Raw genomic sequence first — 21,313 nt, forward strand, 5'->3', positions numbered from 1 at the left:
CATCTGCTACACCCTCTGCCACAACCAGCCTCTGCCCTTCGGGTGAGCACTCTGTGGTGAGTACTGTGTCGGAATTATCGGAATTAAGCTCTAAATTGTCGGAATTTTTGTTGTTTGCCTTATATATTTTACCACTAGAAGTTTCAAGTGGTTGGTGGATCATCACTTTTGTGTTTGTCGTGCAATACCTCTTTTCCATATCATCAGAGGCTAAGGGAGACATCAATTTGAATCATATTTGTGGTATGATTTTTTTTTTCTATATTTAAATTTTTTTTCTTGTTCTTTAAAGTCAAAGTTTTACAAAATCATTGATTATATTCTTGTTATGCACCTAAACTCTGACTAGTTCTATTAAATTTCAAAGTTTTACAAAATCATTGATTATATTCTTGTTATGCACCTAAACTCTGACTAGTTCTATTAAATTTTCTCAGGTTTCTCTCATATTCAATTAAGTTGGCATTGAATAAAAAAAATAGCTTGATTCAATTAAACTTGAGAAAATGAAGATACAAAATCCTCCTCAATCACTAGTGATATTGTTCGCTTTACGTCTAAATTCTCACGGCTTTAAAACACTTTGCTTGGGTGTAAGACAAGCTTATGTATATACATAACATCTCTCATGTATTTTTCAATGTAGGATTTCTAATCCTTAGCTAGGATATCACAAGGTCAAGAATAAATATTTTGATTTACCTCACTAGATTCAATTTTTTAGCAGTTCAATTTATTCGTGAAAGCAAATAATAAATGAGAATAAGAAGATAAGTTAAGCAAAGTAAGGCGTATGGAGCATTAAGCCCCTGATGATATTTGTATGCACCATATCTGGTGTTTTTTCAGCCTTGGATCTGAGGTGATACAAAAACAAAACCTAAAGAACACAAAAACCAGCAACTAAACACTTGGAATCCGAAATAACAACAACACAAACTAACTTAGAAGAAAAGAAGATGAAGTAGAGAACATAAACACACTTCGTATTCAACAAAAGAGAAGAAGAAAATGCAATAAATATAAAGGATAGGTAATGAGACCCTCACCAACACCAATGGATAGCATCAAGGGTTGTATCAAACACCAAGACACACAACACCAATATTGGATTAAACCTCATTCTTAGGTGGACCAAAGGGATCAAATCCTTAAGCACCACCTTTCTTTGTCAAAATGCCAATACAAGATTGACCTTGATTCTAATGTCTTTTCCAAGACCTATAGCTAATCTAAGAGAAAACTACACGGGGTCGTTTGGTTTGAAAATGGTTATCCCGGGATAAAATAAAAGAACACATTTTCTTTTGTTTGGTTGGAGGGATTAATCCAATCCGGGATAACTTATCCCACCATTTTTTTCTTAGTCCCGGGCTAACTTATCCCATATACATGATGGGATAAGTTATCCTCGGGATAACTAATCCCGGTATTAGTTATCGCGGGATAACCATTTTCAAATCAAACGACAGTAATACTCAATTTCAATTCATCAAAGTCTAATGAAAATAAGAGCTAAGGTGTCTATTTATACTATTACAAGATAATGACTCAAATGTCCTTAATGAGCGCTAGACAAAAGGGCCCCGCTTGAGTATTCAAATGTAGTGTATAAAGTCCACTTTGCCCTTAATGAGAGGCGCCTCTTGAGCGTAACAACTCCTCTTCCTTTCTTCTCTTGACCAATGCTTCAAAATGCTCCAAAAGGTCTTCAATTACTTTCCAATTTTGAAGTTTGAACCTTGCACAATGTCTTATGCTCTTGGTGCTTCTTGTGCTTATATCATGAGGTTACTCTTGTAAATAAATGTCACGTTGAAGAGAATTAGCAGAAAAAAAAGAAGAAAAACTAGGAGCGTAAGAATTTAATATATTGTTATTGTATTCCTTATAGTATCAGATTATCTTATAATTGCGTGAAAATTCCTATTTATGGGTTACAAAGGCCTGTAATGTGGTATCTAACAGAAAAGTTAACGTTTTACTTGATTCCTAAAATACTATGATCTATGATTGTTGTTCACGTAAAAATATTGTTAGTTAGGGATGTATAAGTCAAACTGCCGAGCCAAACAAACGGATGAATCAAGTCAAATCAAAAAAGAAATCCACTTATAATTTAATTTGGTGTTGAAAGAAAATGATTATATCTATATAAAAAAATTCAAGTCTAACGGAAACTAAACCGACATAATACATATATAATTTTGATTTAAAACATAAAAGTTATTAATTGTAATTACTTTATAAATATTTTTAAACTTAGTTTAAATATACTACTTGTAAATAATAGTTCTTCCGTCACTCCAATTGGGAATTCACATAACTTAGTCATTGAAATATAAAACAAGATATCTTTACGAAAGTTCTTATTTGGTATTCTTCCCATAATGTTTGTAGGCGCATTGTTAATGCACTTTTGCTCCTTTGTATGCATCAAATTTATTAGTAGTATTTTCTTTTTAATTTATTAGTAGTTTTTTAATTTCTCAAGTGTCTTATTTTTTAAAACTTGTATAATTTAATTATACTTGTATTTATAGTGTAATTATAAATAAAATGAAGAAACCGAAAGAATCAAGAAAATCGAAAGAATCTACTAAAATCAGAACAGAAAAAAATTGACTTCTTGTTGATTTTGGTTTTGGTAATAGATTTAATATAGCGATATAATTGATTTATTAATTCCTTAATGAAAAAATCAAATCAACTCAACCCGTGTACCCCTATTATTAATAGTGCTAGCTAATATTTCTTTGTCCTGATCAGGATATGGTACGATCATATCTAGCGTATTCATCACTTTGTCCCTTCTCGCCACATCATTGGCGCGTGCCCTTTCACATCCGAGTCACAAGTTTCTGCCTTCTTCCCGATGATAATGATTTCTCTAGGTCAATGACTACCTAAGATTATTCTTCCCTAGTCATGTTCTCGAGGTCGCTTAATTTCATTGAATCCACTTTCTTAGCTATCCTTAGTTATCGCTATGTGTCCATCTTACGCACTACCACATATAAAAACTTCTTTTTATCCGATACAATTACTGTCTTAAATTTAAGTGGTTGAATAATCGTTATTTAGGTTAATTCTTAAAACAAAAAAATAATAATTAAAACTCCTTTCTTAGGAGTTAGGACCCAAAAATAGGATATTCCATGGAGAATTTTTCTTCAAAGAAGCACATACCATCTATTTTCACATCCAATAAAGTCCATCCACGTAAAAGGCAATCACATGTATATCACGTGAGTCTAGCATCATTCTTTTTATTTCTTAAAAAGTAGAAAAAGATAAAGGGATTTCTTACTATAACTCCGTTTGCACACTTTTACTTGTCATGTTGTGCTGATCAAAAGTCGAATTACATAAATTTTAACCAATATTTTAGAATGCATTTTCTACTCTATTAATATGAAAAGGATTTCAAGCTATGATGTTTTTTATATAATTCTCAAATATTTAATTTAAAATTAAAATATTAAATAAATTCACTTCAATTTAGCTTTAAAGCTTAAAATAATAGTATGAAACATATAAATATAATCGCCCTTTTTCCCTCCTTTCCTATACAAGTTACAACCACAGCATCCCAATTTACGATTAAATTGACTACTTTTCCAGCTATTGAACACCCCACAACCTTATATAAAAGTTAAAACCTTATACGCCTAACGTTAATAACCTACACCACCCAATATAATGGCTCCAGCGTATACATAAATACACATTACACCTCTCTACACAATCATTTTTCCTCCCTTTACAGAAACCTAAAAAATAGCTTAAAAAAACACAACAACAGCAACAACATCAACATCTCTAACTACACGACAGCCCACCATTTGTATGGCGAATTTCTCCATTATTTAGTCTCGACTTTCAGCTCATTCTGATAATATTTTTGGCCTTTTCCTTTCCCTTCTTTTTCGCAAATCTTGAAACTACTTTTTTTTTTTTTTTGCAAAATCTTGGAACCACCCATTTGATTATATTTGCTTCTTATTTAGGAAAAATTTGAGCTTTTTACGTGTTATATAGGTTTGCAAGAATCCATGGCCGGCACAGCTACCGCCGGCGATACCAGCAGCAGCCTAGCGCCGACGAGGAGTCTAAGCAAGAAGGAAAATCAGGGGCTTTTGTTGGGGAGGTATGAAATTGGGAAATTACTAGGACATGGTACGTTTGCTAAGGTGTATCATGCTAGAAATGTTAAGACAAATGAGAGTGCAGCGATAAAGGTTATTGATAAAGAAAAGATCTTGAAAGTGGGTCTTATTGATCACATAAAACGTGAGATCTCGATACTCAAGAGGGTTAGGCATCCGAATATAGTTGAATTGTACGAAGTTATGGCTACAAAGTCGAAGATTTACTTTGTTATGGAGTTTGTTAAAGGCGGTGAGCTCTTCAATAAGGTTGCCAAAGGTAGGCTTAAGGAAGAAGTTGCTAGGAAGTATTTCCAGCAGTTGGTTTCTGCTGTTGCTTTTTGTCATGCTCGTGGTGTTTACCATAGGGACTTAAAGCCTGAGAACATACTGTTGGATGAAGATGGGAACGTTAAGGTTTCTGATTTTGGGCTTAGTGCTATTTCGGAACAGATAAAGCAAGATGGGTTGTTCCATACTTTCTGTGGTACCCCGGCTTATGTGGCGCCGGAGGTGTTAGCTAGAAAGGGTTATGATGCAGCCAAGGTTGATATTTGGTCATGTGGGGTGATACTCTTTGTGTTAATGGCAGGGTATTTGCCTTTTCATGATCAGAATGTTATGGCTATGTATAAGAAGATATATAAGGGTGAATTTAGATGTCCTAGATGGTTTTCGCCTGAGTTAACTCGGTTTTTGAAGCACCTTCTTGATATAAATCCTGAAAAAAGGATTACCATTCAGGAGATTATGAATAATAGGTGGTTCAAGAAGGGTTTTAAACATGTCAAATTTTATATTGAGGATGATAAGTTGTGTAGTATAAATGATGATGAATATGGCGGAGTTGATTATTCGTCTGATAGATCAGATCTATCAGAGTCTGAATCTGAAATGGAGATAAGGAGGAGGTCGGCTAGTTTGCCTAGGCCAGCTAGTTTGAATGCATTTGATATCATTTCATTTTCCCGTGGCTTTGATTTGTCCGGTTTGTTTGAGGAGGGAGGAGATGGGGCAAGGTTTGTATCGGGGGCTCCCGTGCCCAAGATCATAAGTAAGTTGGAGGAAATTGCTAAAGTTGTGAGCTTTGCAGTAAGGAAGAAGGATTGTAAAGTGAATTTAGAGGGGTCTAAGGAGGGTGCGAAGGGGCCTTTGACCGTTGCAGCTGAGATATTTGAGTTGACGCCATCGTTAAGAGTTGTTGAGGTGAAGAAGAAAGGAGGAGATAGGGTGGAGTATGAGGAGTTTTACAACAGGGAATTGAAGCCAGGGTTACAGAATTTAACGCTTGAAGTTGGACGCCCTGTTGATTCATCACATTTGCCGTCAGATACTGAGTAGAGAGATAAGGGAAAGGGGTAAGCTCTTCTCTTTCTTTTTAATATCTTTAGGTGCATCTGTATAGGTAGCACTTTGTGTTCTTTGCACTTTTGCATCTGTTATTAGCTAACTTTCAAAGGTTGTCAGATATTGTAATTTCTGTTCTTATTGTGGGATGTTATATTAAGTTTTCTAAGAAATGAACACATCAGTGTGTCAAGATCGACTTGTTTCTCAATTTCCTTTCATTTCCTGTTTTTAGTAATTTTCTGACACTAAATATAGATTCGGCACGCTATTCCCATGAGCAAATCCTTAGCTGTGGTAGTCTGTAGCTTGTGGAGGTGCGAAGTCATAGACTGAGCTTCTCGACTTCACTGAAGGAAGTGCTGTATTACAGATTGGGCTTCTCAATCCTTTAAGACCAGCTATCCTGTCCCATAGGTTGTGGATGCAATATGGTTGAATGCTCTTGTTTTGTGTAACTTTCTCTAGTTAGTATGGACACACTATCAGGCAGTTGCCATTGGTTGTACTGCATGAAGCATTTATAAACTAAGAGCAATTTATGGTAATCACATCTGCACAATAATTTTGGCAAATATTTGATTAACTACTCATAATGGGGGTTTGAGCAACAATAATTCCTTTAGCTCATGGGGTTGAGCCATGGAATCAGTTTTGATGATTGTGTTAGGTCAGGTTGCTTACATCACACCCCTTGGGTGCGGCCCTTCGTCAAACCTAGCGTGGATGCGGGCTTCTTCGTGCACAGGACCGCCTTTATCTTTTAACTACTCAAAATTTGTCCGGTCCTTCCTCCGGGCCCATATGGACTTCAATATATAATGAGAAAATAAAGAGAATTTAGGTTTTCCATTTTTTTCTGTTCGTTTACTTTGTTTAGGTTGTCGTGTCCTAATTTTCTCGAACTTGGGTGCGGGTATCCGACATAGATGCAAATCCAAGGATCGGATTCGGCAAAATTTAAATTTTAAGATTCGGGGATGCGGATCCCGGCATGTATATGGGTGCTGAGATTCGGCTAAAGAAATCTATAATTATATAATAGAGCTATTCTAAATATTGAAAGATCTTGTAGGTCATCTTCCCGAAGACGCCAACTTCTTCTTTCAAGTTTTATGGTTATTTCCCTCAAAAATAGAAAAAGAAAGTCATTCAAGGCCGTCCACCAACTCTTCTTACTGATCATTGATACTGTTTACCAGGAGTCGGAATGCAACAACTTGAATTCTTAGTTTCTCTCTGTTTAGCCTGAAACATGAAACAACGAATATTGACATGGAGGAAAAGTTAAAAAGGAGACAAAAGGACTATAATATTGAAGGTGTGCCAATTCCTATGGCTTAGATCTACTTTATCTTTTATTTTGAGAAATAAAAATATCAATTTTCCTCCAAATTTGACCACGGAGTCTGCTCAAAGTATCCGATGTGGGTTAACGGAATTCCACACGTATCCTGTACCTGCACCTGCCTCGTGTCGACATGGGTGCTGCAGCAAAAATGAAGAGTTCGCGAAACTTAGGTCGTGTCTGGATTGGTCGTATAGAAATTGGAACCAATCATGAACTGTAATCTGTTTCTTCTCGTAAGAGTATTGCCAAGTTGATCAAGGTCAACGGAACCTTGATGATTGGAATTCGGATCATGGCTCTTATAGATTTACTTGAGGATGTGACCTGTCAAGCTTAATCCAAAAAACCTTATAATCACTTGTCATTAACTGTTCACTTATTCTGCATGCTAGTTTTCTAGGTCAATCTGGAGTTTCCCCTTCACTTCATTATACTTGCATTAGTAGATCTTCATCAAAAGAAGAACCTTTCTTTGATAGCTCCAAAGTACAACTAGCCAGACAATCAAATGTTTGTCTTTAACCTTTGATAAGTTTAGGTACGTCTGAGCACAGAGCAACTAAGTCAAAACATCCGACTGAGGTAACTCTGCCTTATGCTACTATAACTTTCAATTTGAGGATAAAACTATTCTTTTGCTTCCAGCCAAAACTCTTTATCTTTTGCGCTTTTACTGAAAGGGGTTCTAAAAAATTTGGGTTTTCTTTCATTTTAGTTTGTCCTGATCGGTTTTATTTGTGTGAATGTTTTAGACACTTTATGTGTCGGTGTAGAGTGCCTAAATCTGTAGTCATAATTCAAGAGTACAGCGGAACGAAGGAATTAGAGAAAACGTGGGATGACTTGTGCTTTGATGGTAAGAGTGGCTCTAGCTAGAACTAAACCAAAATCGGAAAGAGCCAAAAAATCTCATGTAATCCTAGCTGGAAAATGGATTTGGATAAAATTGCTCCCTGGAGAGTAATTAGTTTCCGTTAAAGGCAAGCACTTAATACACTGACATAGCTGGAGATAGTGTCAATAGGCACATATTGCTTGATTTTGTCTAATGGGGAATTAGATATTCAGAGAGAACGGTTCTGCCATTATGCTTTTAGTAGGTATAAACTTTCCTTTGTGTGGTGCAAATATTTAATTTGAAGAAAGGGGACTTTGGAATTTATCCATGTGCTGGAAACTTAATTACACTCGCACGAGTCGAGTATGCTTTCAATTTGACTAGCATGTTCTAACTTTTTGAGGCACCTTCTGGCTGATGTGGTGATAATATTTCATGTTACCTTAACAGAACAAAAGTGGTTTTGGATGATCTCTTATTAGTGATAGTCCTATTGTTTCACCAGTAGGGGATTATTTTTTGCTGATGTAAATATTATGCAAGATCCTGGATGCATATCAGTGTCACTTCTTATGTTTACTGCTTGCATATGCCAAGTCTGTTATGCTGTGTCATAGTGGTCTTCCGGTCCTTATTATGTTAAAAATGAGCATCCTGATGGTTGGTTTAAAATTGGTGAAGGACTAGTCCTTTCTGGTTCTTTCCCTTTTTATAATCTTTTCTTGGTTATGCCAATTCAACATTGTTGACCAACCTTTCTCATATAAAAGAATGACACATTCTTTTCTTATTATGGACAGGTCATTCATCTCTATGATGCTTGGTATACTTAACTAAATATTTTATAGTGGTACGTACTGAACGACGTAATTGCTCAAATTTGTAGTTTGCACCTGGTTGCCTGTATTTGGCCACTTGCGATTTTTTTAATATAATCTATTAATCGGCCTATTAATTGATCACACATCTATTTATGTACTTTGAATAAGCACTTGAGTGTTGATGATGCAATCAACTCATCTAGCACCCTTCTGTTTCTTATGTCTAATATCTGTCCTTCCTTAACTATATCGGTTTCTTACTATTGGTATGATGCTTACATATCTGATAATCGGAACAGGCAGTGAGGTAGTAAAAATATAGCTCTTTGTTGGCTGGCGATTTTGAATGTATATGAACTATCTTAGATGCTGCTTAGATCTATTAAAGTTCCATCAGAAATAATTGGTGCTTATTTTTTGCTCTCTTTTCAAGTTCTTTAGTGTCTTCACTTATTGCTCTGAGTCAAATTGGAATATAGATCTGTGTGATTGCATTGGCCAGCAGGTTCGAATGATGTGATATCATATCATGGGATGCCAAACAAAACTAGACCATCATTCATACTCTTAATTAGTTAGTCTGTTTGTTCCATGTTTGGTAGGTAACTGTCGATGTCTAATGACTGGTGGAATTATTCGTGAGGCTTCCAAATGGCGGAGAGTTCCTGAATACCAAAAAGCAGAAACCCATGCCAATAAGCCCTTCATGTCACGAGCTGGTGTTTGAGATCAAGATTTCACCAGTTCAATTCCGTCTAATTGTATATTAGCAGTCTGTGTATGGAACTGGTAGTTGTAGCGAAAAAACTCCTGTTTCGCTGGTACAACTGTAGTTAGTTGATGCTATCCTTATGCCTAGAAGTGAAAGAGAGAATTTTGAAAATGGCATAAAGGAATAATGAAAGTGGGTGAAATTATATGATGACTTTGTTTATAATGTATGTTTCTGGACCATAGAAAAAAATAAAATAATTTATTTCTGGACCATTGTGTAGTGAATGATTGACAGACGGCAGTTTCACTATGTTATTGCTGGCTGTTGCTATCAAACTTTTGTTCTCTTGCCAACTTTCTGCATGTTAGATTCAAAGGATCTATTTTTGGTCTTATTTTTATTTTGTGGGGGCTATTGGTATCTAGTTTTGTTATATGCGAATCTTATGGTTCACCTTAGAATTCTTTACTAATTTACGAATGGTAAGCTAGAGAGAACTGATTTCCTTCTGGAACTCGTTTTACTAATCTCTGCATAACTTGCTAGAATGATTTGTTATATGCGCTAAGGCGTCTAAGTTGTTTCATTTGTACAATTAAGGAAATTTAATCTCAAGGTTATACTCAAATTACTTGTACATCATTTGGTTTTCACTACCAAATCTTGATATTGCAACTTGCAACTTGTGTATAATTAATACTCTCCGTTATCGTACTAAAAATAGACGTTCAACAATACTTGTCCAATTTGAAAAATCAATGAATTATTTACCCATTTGTGTCTATTTTATCTTTGCTATTAAACACCAGAGTATTCATTATCTAATACAGTTTTCAAAAACTGATATAGTAAAATTATTCTTATTATTTATTGTTTCTTAAATGTGTGTTAAATCAAAAGTGGATAATTAAAGTTGTTCAAAGATGGTACATGTGAGTAGGGGTGGGAATTCGGTGTTCGGTTCGGTATTTTCAAAGTTCGGGTTCGGTAATCGGTATTTAAACATAGATACCGAATACCATACTTATGAACATCGGTTCGATAATTCGGAAATCGGTAAATTAAACTTCGGTTCGGTACGGTATTTGGTTTTACCATATTAAAGTTGGAGAAGTGCAAATATACGTTTAAACTTCAAAGAATATATTTAATAGAAACCTTATTTAATATTCTTTTTGTTTCTTTTTACGTATATATTACCAAGTTTCAAGAGATTTTTTGGAATCACTAATACTATTGTCTATTAGGTTGGTTACATTTATATATATATATATATATATATATATATATATATATATATATAATTTGATATTCGGTAAATACCGAATACCAAACGGTATTAATATCTTGACCCAAACCTAATCCCGAATACCGAAATGTTAAAATTTTACTCCTAAATATCATACCAAATCCCAAACTACTGAATACCAATTACCAAATTTTTTAATTCAATTAGGTAATTCAGTTTTCGATATTTTATGTCCAGCCCTACATTCGAGGTTCAATCATGGAATCAAAAGCCGTATTACTGATACCAATATGAATTTATCCATTATATTATACAATGGCTGTAAACTAAAACTACATATATTAACAATATATAAGTAATATATACATGCAGAGACAACTGATCTTATTTGATTCATCGTATAAACTATTCCTGCACTATAATTTGCACATAATTAGCATGTGAGACAAACAAATTAGTTTGTCATTAGTTTTATGTTCTACAATTCCATTGGTTTTAGTAATAAATTAATTTGTTTTTTCACCTTTAGCATTTCATATAGGTGTCTTTATCTTTTTGGAACATCTGTAAAAGAAGATCTACATGACGGTTAACAAAAATATCTTCAGCCGATCTATGCACATCGTATCTCTTACCATCAATTCATTAGTTTTTTTTTTTTTTTAAAGAAAAATTTTGCCTCCTATAATTACGCAAAACAATTCTCAATATAATATTTCAGTTATAAATGTATTTATATTACAGTGAATGTTTATCAAGATATATTTGATATCTATCAAGATGTGAAGTATCTGTGTTTTAGTCAGAAACTAGGAGTATTTTTTCCAGGAGTTTTATTCATTGTTTTATCAATCATCATCCTCAAGAAAAATAAGAATTGCTTTCTCTATTCTTCTTCTTTATTATTTAGTTATTTTTACACGTTATCAACACGACACTCTGCCAAACAAGGTGGGATTATAAATCTAAAGTAATTTCAAGATTAATAATTTCTTATGTTATTCGTCTTTTGTTACTAATAATATAATTATTGTTGGATTTGAGGAAAAATAATTGGTTTGGAAGTTTTAAATTTATTCCTCAAGAACAAGTAATTTCAAGGTTAGTAATTCTTTATGTTATTCGTCTTTTACTACTAATAATATAATTATTGTTGGATTTGAGGAAAAATAATTGGTTTGGAACCATTTATATTTTAAATTTATTTTCAAGAACAATATTATCAAAAGGGATGATAATATATTGGGTTTAAGTCTCATCAATTTATGCCTTAGACGCATTTATATCGGTAAAACATTGAGTTTGAATCTCAATGCACCATATTGATGATATTATGATGGCTAAGGCAAAATAATGTGTTTTTAATGAAAAGTCATGAAATATGTCTCATTGAATATGCTCCATTCCATGAAGTGAATGTGGTAGCAATATATGATAAGTCTGAAATATGACAACTTACTTCATTCTTGAAGTGTATATGATAGCAGTGCATAATATGTCTGAAAGAAAACAAGTGATTGAATGCACGAATATACGCGTGGAGGGGAAATATGATAATGATCATCAAAAGTGATGATATTCTTACACGCGTATTATGATCATAAGATATGTTAGAGAAAAATTCTCTAGATCATATGTATGCCTCGATTTGCTCCTGAAGTAGCAATATCATAAAAGAGGTAATTATAAGCTATCAATTTGATAGACTTTAGAATGAAAATTTCAATTGTTATAAGCATAGATCCATTTCCTGGGTGAATGTGATGATATTTAGTGAAACTTATTAACAAATGTGAACTTGATTTTGATGACTTCACAACTCACCTCCGAGTGAGGCAGAATAATCGAGAAGAGTTATTTTGAAATCTACTTCTAAAGTAGTAAATCTTAAATTTATTCATGCTATACTGAATTTGAAATGTACTAAAGTAAAAAGGTACATGTCATGGTAAACTTGGAGTTTGCTAGAATAAAAGTTCATAAGTTGACATGAATGATTATGACATCCCGAAGACGTACATATTGAGTATAGGACATGTAATGAAGAACTAAAAAATTCTTCAAGAATTATTCATGTTGTTTGTTCTCATGATAAGTTGGTTGGACCAACTAATTATTGGATTGGATCCCTCAAAATCTGAAAAATATAAAAGGTGAATAAGAGCCCATTCACCTTTCATGTGATATGTTGAAAAGATACATCAATAAGATAATCACATGTACATTTATTGTCAACCTTTAGTTTGACATTCATAAAGTTGCTTGCTCAATAAAATTGAGTTAAGAGCATAACTTTCAGATTTTGCAATCAAGACAATTCATCTTGATAAAAATGATTTGGCATTGAATGCCTTCAATAAATAGCTAAGCCATTGCTGATGAGAACAAAACTTCATGTGTTGGTCTGAAATACAATATGTTGCATGCAATAAGACTTTCATGCATTAGACCAATAAATTATAATTATTTCTTCCTTTTCAATTGGTTTAAGGTCAGGAACCAATTATTCTATCTAATAATTTTGATGTGCGGTATACGATTAATGAATATACCATGATGCATAAAGATGGATTCCTCAAAGAAGATGGAGGATGTATGTTAGCTTTCCTAACATAAGGGGGATATTATAAGCAACTATGAAGTATGTTAGGAATTATCATAAGATCCTCTTCAAAAGATAATTCAAGTCAAATGCCAAAAGCATCTCATATTAAGCTGCAAGTGCTCATATTTTGTGTCCCTAAAGGACAAAGTCCACGCATGCGTGAAGCATGGTAGACCAATCGGTTCCAAATAAAATAATCTTTGAAAAACAAGGAGCAAATAATCATAATAAGAAGGCAATGTGCTCTTGAAGAGCCTACGGCATAACACTTCATGAAACCTTATGAGATGTTTAGGTACCTGAAAATAATGAAGTGATGAGATCTCAAAGTGTTATGTCAAAATGTGAACCGATACAAAATGATATATCATCATTATCTTTGATACAATATTGTGAAAGATTACGAGGATCCAAATTCTACGTTTATTTAAGCATGCTGGCGTAGAAACATTTATCAAGTGACCTAAAAGGATGCATTTTGGTAAGCGTAAAACTTATTTGATTTGCAGTTCAGACACTTGAAGATGTCACACTTGATATGTTGGATATTGTCACTTGACAATAATCTATATGAAAATCCCTAAAGGATTCAAAAATGTTTGAAGCATATAAAGTTTATGGAACACTTGTTTATTATCCTTATAAGGGATAAATTGATGGTTTGAAAATTATTGAAACTCTTGGAGAGTTTTCAAAAGCAATAAGATTATTTGTTGAAATGAGAAACATACCGAATTGGATTGGTCCTGAAGTACCATATCTTAGTCCAATTGGTGTACTAATGTATTTTGCAAATACTACAAGGCATGATATAGCCTTTCGGTTATTTTGTTAGCAAGGTATATTTTGGTTCCTAATAGGAGACATCAAAATGGGATAAAAGACATGAGCTTACTTTATTCTAAAGCTTGCAGTCCCTATCTTGTTGGCTATGTTGATGTTGGGTGCTTATCTGACCCGCATAAAGCTCGGTCTCAAACAGGCTATGTGTTCACATGTGGAAGTACTGTCATATCTTAGAGATATACAAAAGAGTCTATCTAGTCACTTCATCGAATCATACTGAGATAACAGCTATTCATGAAGCAATTCGAAAATGTATATGGTTGAGATCCATGATACATCTCATTCGAGAAAAATATAGTTTGAAATGTGACAATCTACCCACAATCTTATACAGAGATAATGTAGTATGCATAGCACATCTTAATGGAGGATTCATAAAAGGTGATAGAATGAAGCACACTTCATCAAAGCTTTTCTACATACATGAGCTACAAAAGAATGGTGATATGAATGTGCAGCAGATTCGTTCAAGTAAGAATATGGCTGATTTATTCACCAAGTCTCCTCCAATTGAAACTTTCAAGAAGATGGTGCACAAGATCGGGATGCAATTGTTCAAGGATGTTCTCTTTAGGGGGAGTTAATATGCATTGTACTTTTTTTTTCTTACGAGGTTTTGTCCCACTGAGTTTTCTTGTAAGGTTTTTAATGAGGCATCCTATATGTGTATTGTTAGAGATGTGTACTCTTTTTTCTTCACTAGGTTTTCCCCCCCCTGGGTTTTTTTAGTAAGGTTTTAACGAGACACATTTATCTATCTAGATATTCAAAGGAGAGTGTTATAAATATATTTATATTACAGTAAATATCTATCAAAATCTAGTTGATATCTATCAGGATTTGAAGTATCTGTCTTTTAGTCAGAAACTAGGAGTATTTTTCCCTATTAATAAAGGGGTTTTATTCATTATATTATCAATTAAGATGATCTTTAATCCCTCAAGAGAAATAAAGAAGTTTCCTTCTTCTCTCTTTATTTATTCTTGTTGTTCTTACTTTATATTTCATAACAATTTCAAAGTTGATAATTAATCTTAGTACTATTTGCTATTATAATTTGTTTTTTTTTCCGGAGAAATATTTGTTTTGAATTTTCTACTAAATTATCTTTGGTTCTTTAGTGATAGGTCTAATGTTTTTGCCCAGTGAGTGTTTATTACTTTCTTTTTCCAAAATTTATATTTGACAAACATAATATATCTTTTTTGTATTTATATTTATAAATCGAGTAAAAAGCATAAGTTTAGTTGAACCTGTTAAATTCGTTCTAACTTTGTTTCTACAATCTCAACTTAGGGTAGAAATGAATGCAGTTGTAGAGAAGGGACGCAGATGCTCCAGTTCGAAAGTGTGAGAGATTGGCTATGAATAGTTTTAGACGGGGGAGAGATAGGCCAAATAAATATTGGAGGGAAATGATTAGGCTGTAATACAAGATCGACAAAGAAGACACAAAACAAACACCAAAATAGTCCACAAGTTTGAAGAGCCGAGGACCCCTTTGGTGATCACTCTCGGATTCATTACAACAACTAAAACACAATAACAACAAGATATTAAGGTATTCAATACCTCTGAAATCAGTGATCCAACAAACTAGATTAACAACAGAAGCACAAGAACAAGAAGAACACAAAGTTTCAATTTTGGGAGACCAAAACCCGAAAATGAACAACAACAACAATGAAATACATAGATAGATAGATAGATAGGTAACTCGACATACAAATGTACAAACACTATGAATATGTGGAGGAAGCGGATTAGGATGGAGGCCTAGTGGGTAGGAGTATGTTCGGAATAGTAGAAATGAGTGCTCTATTTGGATTGGTGTCTGTAGTGTCTTGAAGCCTCTTGTTCATGATGTTTTGGTGTTACCCCCCAACCTTTAATCGAAATCTCAACTACACACTCAACCTTTTAATGTGACCTATTACCCCTCTGAACTAATTTAAAGTGGAATTATTATCTCCCTGAACTATTTTAAAGTGAAATTATTACACCCCCAAAACTGACAATCAGTCATTGCAAATATGGTGTGATGCACGCGCCGCCACATCATGCTACATCATTGCCACGTCATTTTTTATTTTTTTACTCTAAAAAAAAATAATTTAACTTTATTATTTCCGTTTTTCTTCCCCATTTTCCATTTTAATTATTATTTTTCTTCCTTTCTTCTTCTTCTTCTTCTTCTTCTTCTTCTTCTTCCAAGAACCTTATCTTTCTTTTTCTTGTCTAATTATATTGGCAATGCTTATTGAAATTGATGATTTGTTGAATGACTATTGTTCATCAGATCCTAGGTCACTTGATTTCCCTTGTGGCAGCAGTAGAATCTTTTGCCTAAGGGAAGATATATTGGGCATGGAGGATGCAGCTAGACATTTTGAGCTGGATAAGGTGGTTTTGCATGAAGTTCAACAGCAATCTAGAAAAAACGATGACTTTTCTCTTCTTTTAAACATGTTTCCACGAGCTGAGGATGATGGCTATATTCCATATTGTGAAATCAATTTTGATTGGGCAGACGATTCAGTTGAACAGACAACTTATAGGGAAACTCCCAATGCTTTTGCTCCTGTTGCGTCTAATCTTGACTACTCAATAGAGCCAAAATATAATCTTGACTCCTCAAACACCCAAGTTCTTAAATTTTTTCAAGTTAATTCGGGTTCAATGACATTTCTTCTTCAATAGCATACAAAAACTAATCAATGGCATTCAAGATTAATTTATCATCTTCCTCATCTCCTCATTCAAGAATTCAAGTTATTTCTTTTCAAGTTTTTTGAATCGGAGTTCCCCATCTTCCTCATTCAAGAATTCATTAATCGGAGAACTCTTATTGTTTTCTTAGTTCAAGCGTTTCTTGATTTCGGTTTCGGAGCAAAAAGAATTTCTTGGTTTCGGAAAAATCCATTAATGAGGAAGATGAAGAACTCCATTAATGAGTTCTCAACTTTTGTTTTGGAAAAGAAAAGAAGAAGACATGACATGCCAATATTTATTAAGAAAAAATAATATTTATTAAAAATAATGATGTGGCAATAAAAAAATAATGATTTCAAAGTGAAAAAAAGTCAGCTGATGTGCCTATGGGCGCGTGTAGTCACGTCCAGTGACACGTCAGCAACTGGGGGGTAATAAATTCGGTAAAAATAAGTTCAGGGGGGTAATATGTCACATTAAAAGGTTGAGTGTGTAGTTGAGATTTCGACTAAAGGTTGGGGGAGTAACAAACCATTTTCTCCCTGTTTATAAATATTACTTTGTGGGTGTCTTGTATTTTTTAATTAGTAGCTGGCGGTGTGCCACCCCTTGTTTGTTGTTTGCTTCTATGTTTTTGTTATATCTGTTATCTCTCATGAGTCGGGGGTCTATCGAAAATAACCTTTCTACTTCATTCGAGGTAGTGGTATGAACTATATATACTCTATCCTCCCCAACAGTGATAGATCCAAAATTTAAGGATAGTGGATGCTTAAAAAAATTTAAAAGCTGAAAAAAATAAAAAATGAGCTCAATGAGGTTCAAACCCGTCACCACTTCCAGTGAAGCACCTTAAGATCAACCTAAATGTCAGTGCACCCAACCAACTTTTGTTTGAGTGGGTGCTTTTATATATTTTATACCTATTTTCGTATATTTTCTATGTAATTATGCCTATTTCGCGTCGAGTTTAATGGGTGTCAGAGCATCCCAAATTATAACATAGGTCCGCCCCTGCTCCCCAGACTCCACTTTATGAGAATATACCGTGTATGTTGTTGTTACGTTGTGTTACGTTCTTTACAATAATATTTCAAACAATGTGGGACAAACGTTATAGTTAGAGAGATTTAACTATAATATCTTTTAATGAATGATGAACAATGATCCGGGATTTAGGTTCATGAATTTTGTAAATTCCTATGTTTACTCTTGCAAATGATTTGTAATTAGTGGTTTTCTGGTTCTTAATTCATATAGCTGTATTTTTTTTAAATTTAATTTAATTTAGTGGAGGACTGGTCCCTCTATGATTCGTTTAATTTTTATAATACTATTTCTTTCTTTGGTGGGACAAACTGAACATTGTTGACCTGCTTTTCTGATGTCATGCATCACTATGCTGGTATAATTTTTTAAATACTATTATATTGGTGGTGGTGCTTCTTTACTGAAAGCCACAATTGATCAATTTTTATTTGGAAAGTGATTCCTGAATTTGGCTGCTTGTGTCATTTGTACAAGTCTGTTTTATGTATTTTGAAGTCGTAAAACAATTAGTGGATTCGTTTCGTGGTCTTTCACAAATTTATTTTTAGCTTTCCATAAGATATATTTGAGAGATTTAACTAAAATACTTGCTTCTATTCAAATATATAAATGGTCACAAGAGAGAAAAGTACTACTACTATAAAAGGATAACTTTGCTTCATCATCATTTTTTTCCCTTGCATTCAATTGAGATCTGTACAATATACTCCAATCAATCAAAAACAAGAAAATACAAGATAGATATGCAAGCAATTTCCAATAACCCCTCTCCCAAAAATAAAAATACAGACAAGAAAGAAATGAAAATTTTAATTATAACATACAAAAAAAAGATGATCAATTTCATTCTTGATTTTCAACTTGCTGGTCACCACCTTGCCATGTCCAAACAATATCTTTAAGTGAAGTCTTCAAGCCTTGATCAAAGAATTGCTTGTATTCCATTGTGTCTCCTGATTTTTTACTCACTTCCACAACATGAAAAGAAGGCGTAATTTCGAAAATCTCAGCATCAATTGCTAGTTGCCCTTTTCTCCCTTGTTTAATACTTTGCATTGTCACTGTCCCATCTTTTTTCTTCACATTAAAACTCTCATTTGATGCCACTTCCTCCAATTTTGACACTATTATAGATGCTGGCTTTTTCGCGGTGAATCGCGCTTCTGATCTTCTCTCTTTCTCCTCTTCGAACAATCCAGAAAGATCGAAACCAGGAGAAAGAGAAATGATGTCAAATGCATTTAAGCAAGTAGGCTTCATTGTTATTGTTGAGCTTTGATCTTTCTTGGGGTTGGAAGATCCCTCTCCATCTGAATTATGGTCCTCATGAATATCTAAAACACTGCAAGGCGATGCGCGTACTTCTTTCCCTGGATTTTGGGTTTTATCAATTTGTTTGAAACCTTTCTTGAACCAATAATTCTCCATGAGCTTAACTAAGGTGATTCTTGAGCCTGGATTTGGATCAAGAATCCTTGAGAGGAGCTTTCTTACCTCAGGAGGGAACCATTGTGGACATTTGAATTCCCCTTTGCTTATTTTTTTGTACATCTCCATAAGGTTTTGGTCATGGAATGGCAAATAACCTGCTAACAGGACAAATAAAACAACACCACATGACCAAATATCAGCCTTTTCACCATCATAACCTCTCTTGTTGATCACCTCTGGTGCAACATAGGCTGGTGTTCCACATGTTGTGTGGAGGAGACCATCTTGCCTTTTGGAATCAAACAATGCACTAAGCCCGAAATCGGTCACTTTTAGGTTGCCACCTGAAGAAAACATAATTAAGTACGTGCTGTATTAAGACATAATAATAAGTAAATAAAAATGTCAGACTAAAGTTTTTAGAGGAAATGGTCACAAAAATTTATCACCACCTTCGTCGAGGAGGAGATTTTCGGGCTTGAGATCGCGATGGTAGACCTGACGGCTATGGCAAAAATCGACTGCAGCAATTAATTGTTGGAAGTATTTCCTTGCAGCATCTTCTTTAAGCCTGCCTTTAGCAACCTTGTTGAAAAGCTCACCACCTCTAACATATTCCATGGCAAAATAGATTTTTGATTTGCTAGCCATAACCTCATAGAGTTGGACAACATTTGGGTGTTTGATTAGCCTCATGACAGAGATTTCACGTTTGGTTTGATCAATTAGACCAACCTTCATCACCTTCTCTTTGTCAATCACCTTAATGGCAACACTTAGTCCTGTTTTTAGATTTCTTGCATGGTAGACCTTGGCAAATGTCCCTTGCCCAAGCAATTTCCCAATCTCATATTTTTGCATCAAAATATTGCCTTTCTTCTCATTCTTGGTTGTCATCATGGAGAAGAAATTGGCAATACAATTGACACAATTTTATTAGTATTGTCCGGGAATCACCGCCATTGCGCCTAACAACAAGATATCCTCGTGATCAGTGAGGACTTATATAGCCAATCCCATTATGTTTGGAACGGAGGCGTAGTTATAGCCGTTGTTGTATGGATTAAGAAGCTCTTTTTATTCACTTGAAGAACTTGTAACATTGAAAGTTTAAAGGTATATGGAGGAGAGACAAAGGGAAAAGAAGACCTAAAACCTTGCCTTATTTGTGGCAGGGTTAGAGGAAATGCCTACAAAAAGTCTCATAGTATAATGCAATATTGATGCAATAATCACATTTTGTTTGATGCATAGGGGAAAATTGGTGAAAGTTAGTTAAGATATGAACATACCCTAAGATGCACGATTCAATTTTCACCTCTCATTTTCCTTTTTTTTCTCCCATGCCTCAACTACCAATCATATATATATGAAAAGACAAACTTATATGTAAGCAATTATCAGAGGTCCACATGCATGCCTTGCTCATAATGTTAATTAAGTTGATATTAATTAATCTTCTCCAACATTGTCGTCCATGTCATGAATGGTTATATAACTTTGATTTTTTTAAATCAAATTCACGTAGTTATATTTTAAAACAAAAAAAAATAAAAAAATCAAGAGCTTTCACCCCTAGTCATACAAGTGAAATGTTACAATTGCATGCCGAAAAACTTATAACCTTCCAACAATAAATGGAAATTTTCTATTCTACATTTTAGTTATTTTTAGTCTAATAAATACAAATTCAATTTAAAGAGGTTATTCTACTTTGATGGTGTGAAAAAAACAGCTTATAAATTAATCAAAGATTACACCGTAACTCGTTTGCTTATTGATATGTCATATTTACTAATATATATGGGGTGATTATTATTTCGGAAATTGGATTTATCTCATCTAAGTTAAGATACAGCTCTAATTATCTATCAATTTTTTGTTTGAAAAAATATTTTAAAAGAGGATAATAAATATATATTGTGAATCACATTTCTTGCCTGGTGACGGTATATCTGCTACGAAGTTAGTGGCGGAGAGAAACAAGTTGATAGCCATTATTAATTGTACATACGTAGTGATAGAAATTATCCACATGCATATGCATGTATCTAGATCTATAAGATATGAAATGTACCTCTAGAACCATGAATTTTAGTAATTTTTTTTTTTGTTTTCCAAGGTATCCCCACAGCCGGCAGCCATGAGACTAATCCTCCGTTCCTCGGTCAGCGCACTAAGCGGTAGGGAACTCCATTCA

The 21,313-nt window shown here is 34.0% G+C and overlaps 2 protein-coding genes across 5 annotated transcripts; one reads left to right on the forward strand and one right to left on the reverse strand.

Moving 5' to 3' along the window:
* Window positions 1-3,676: 3,676 nt before the first annotated feature.
* On the forward strand, window positions 3,677-9,492 carry LOC107859239 (CBL-interacting serine/threonine-protein kinase 12). Of its 4 annotated transcripts, none has more exons than XR_001671338.2 (3): window positions 3,677-5,506; window positions 8,485-8,534; window positions 9,108-9,492. XR_001671338.2 is itself a non-coding variant. In XM_047406852.1 (3 exons), the coding sequence occupies exon 2, from the start codon at window positions 4,056-4,058 to the stop codon at window positions 5,487-5,489; it is 1,434 nt and encodes a 477-aa protein (XP_047262808.1). In that variant the 5' UTR covers window positions 3,677-3,847; window positions 4,042-4,055; the 3' UTR covers window positions 5,490-5,506; window positions 9,108-9,492. The 4 variants fall into 4 exon arrangements, 3 of the variants coding, with proteins under 3 accessions (XP_047262808.1, XP_047262807.1, XP_016559655.2); XM_047406852.1 differs by lacking the exon at window positions 8,485-8,534 and having other exon boundaries at window positions 3,677-3,847; window positions 4,042-5,506; XM_047406851.1 differs by lacking the exons at window positions 8,485-8,534; window positions 9,108-9,492 and adding an exon at window positions 5,754-6,623.
* An 8,830-nt stretch (window positions 9,493-18,322) lies between these two features.
* Window positions 18,323-20,460, reverse strand: LOC107859238 (CBL-interacting serine/threonine-protein kinase 20). Its single transcript, XM_016704168.2, has 2 exons — window positions 19,566-20,460; window positions 18,323-19,457 (listed from the first exon to the last, which is right to left on the reverse strand). The coding sequence occupies exons 1-2, from the start codon at window positions 20,011-20,013 to the stop codon at window positions 18,526-18,528; spliced, it is 1,380 nt and encodes a 459-aa protein (XP_016559654.2). The 5' UTR covers window positions 20,014-20,460; the 3' UTR covers window positions 18,323-18,525.
* Between the last annotated feature and the right edge of the window lie 853 nt (window positions 20,461-21,313).

This window comes from Capsicum annuum, chromosome 2, assembly GCF_002878395.1.
Source record: "Capsicum annuum cultivar UCD-10X-F1 chromosome 2, UCD10Xv1.1, whole genome shotgun sequence".
NCBI lineage: Eukaryota > Viridiplantae > Streptophyta > Magnoliopsida > Solanales > Solanaceae > Capsicum > Capsicum annuum.

What these genes read in the sequence shown, in the direction of transcription:
- LOC107859239 (XM_047406852.1), top strand. Translation starts at nt 4,056, where the DNA reads ATGGCCGGCACAGCTACCGCCGGCGATACCAGCAGCAGCCTAGCGCCG.
- LOC107859238 (XM_016704168.2), bottom strand. Translation starts at nt 20,013, where the DNA reads ATGATGACAACCAAGAATGAGAAGAAAGGCAATATTTTGATGCAAAAA. An exon ending in AAATCTCCTCCTCGACGAAG is followed by an intron (nt 19,458 to 19,565) that starts GTGGTGATAAAT and finishes TGTTTTCTTCAG; the next exon opens with GTGGCAACCTAAAAGTGACC.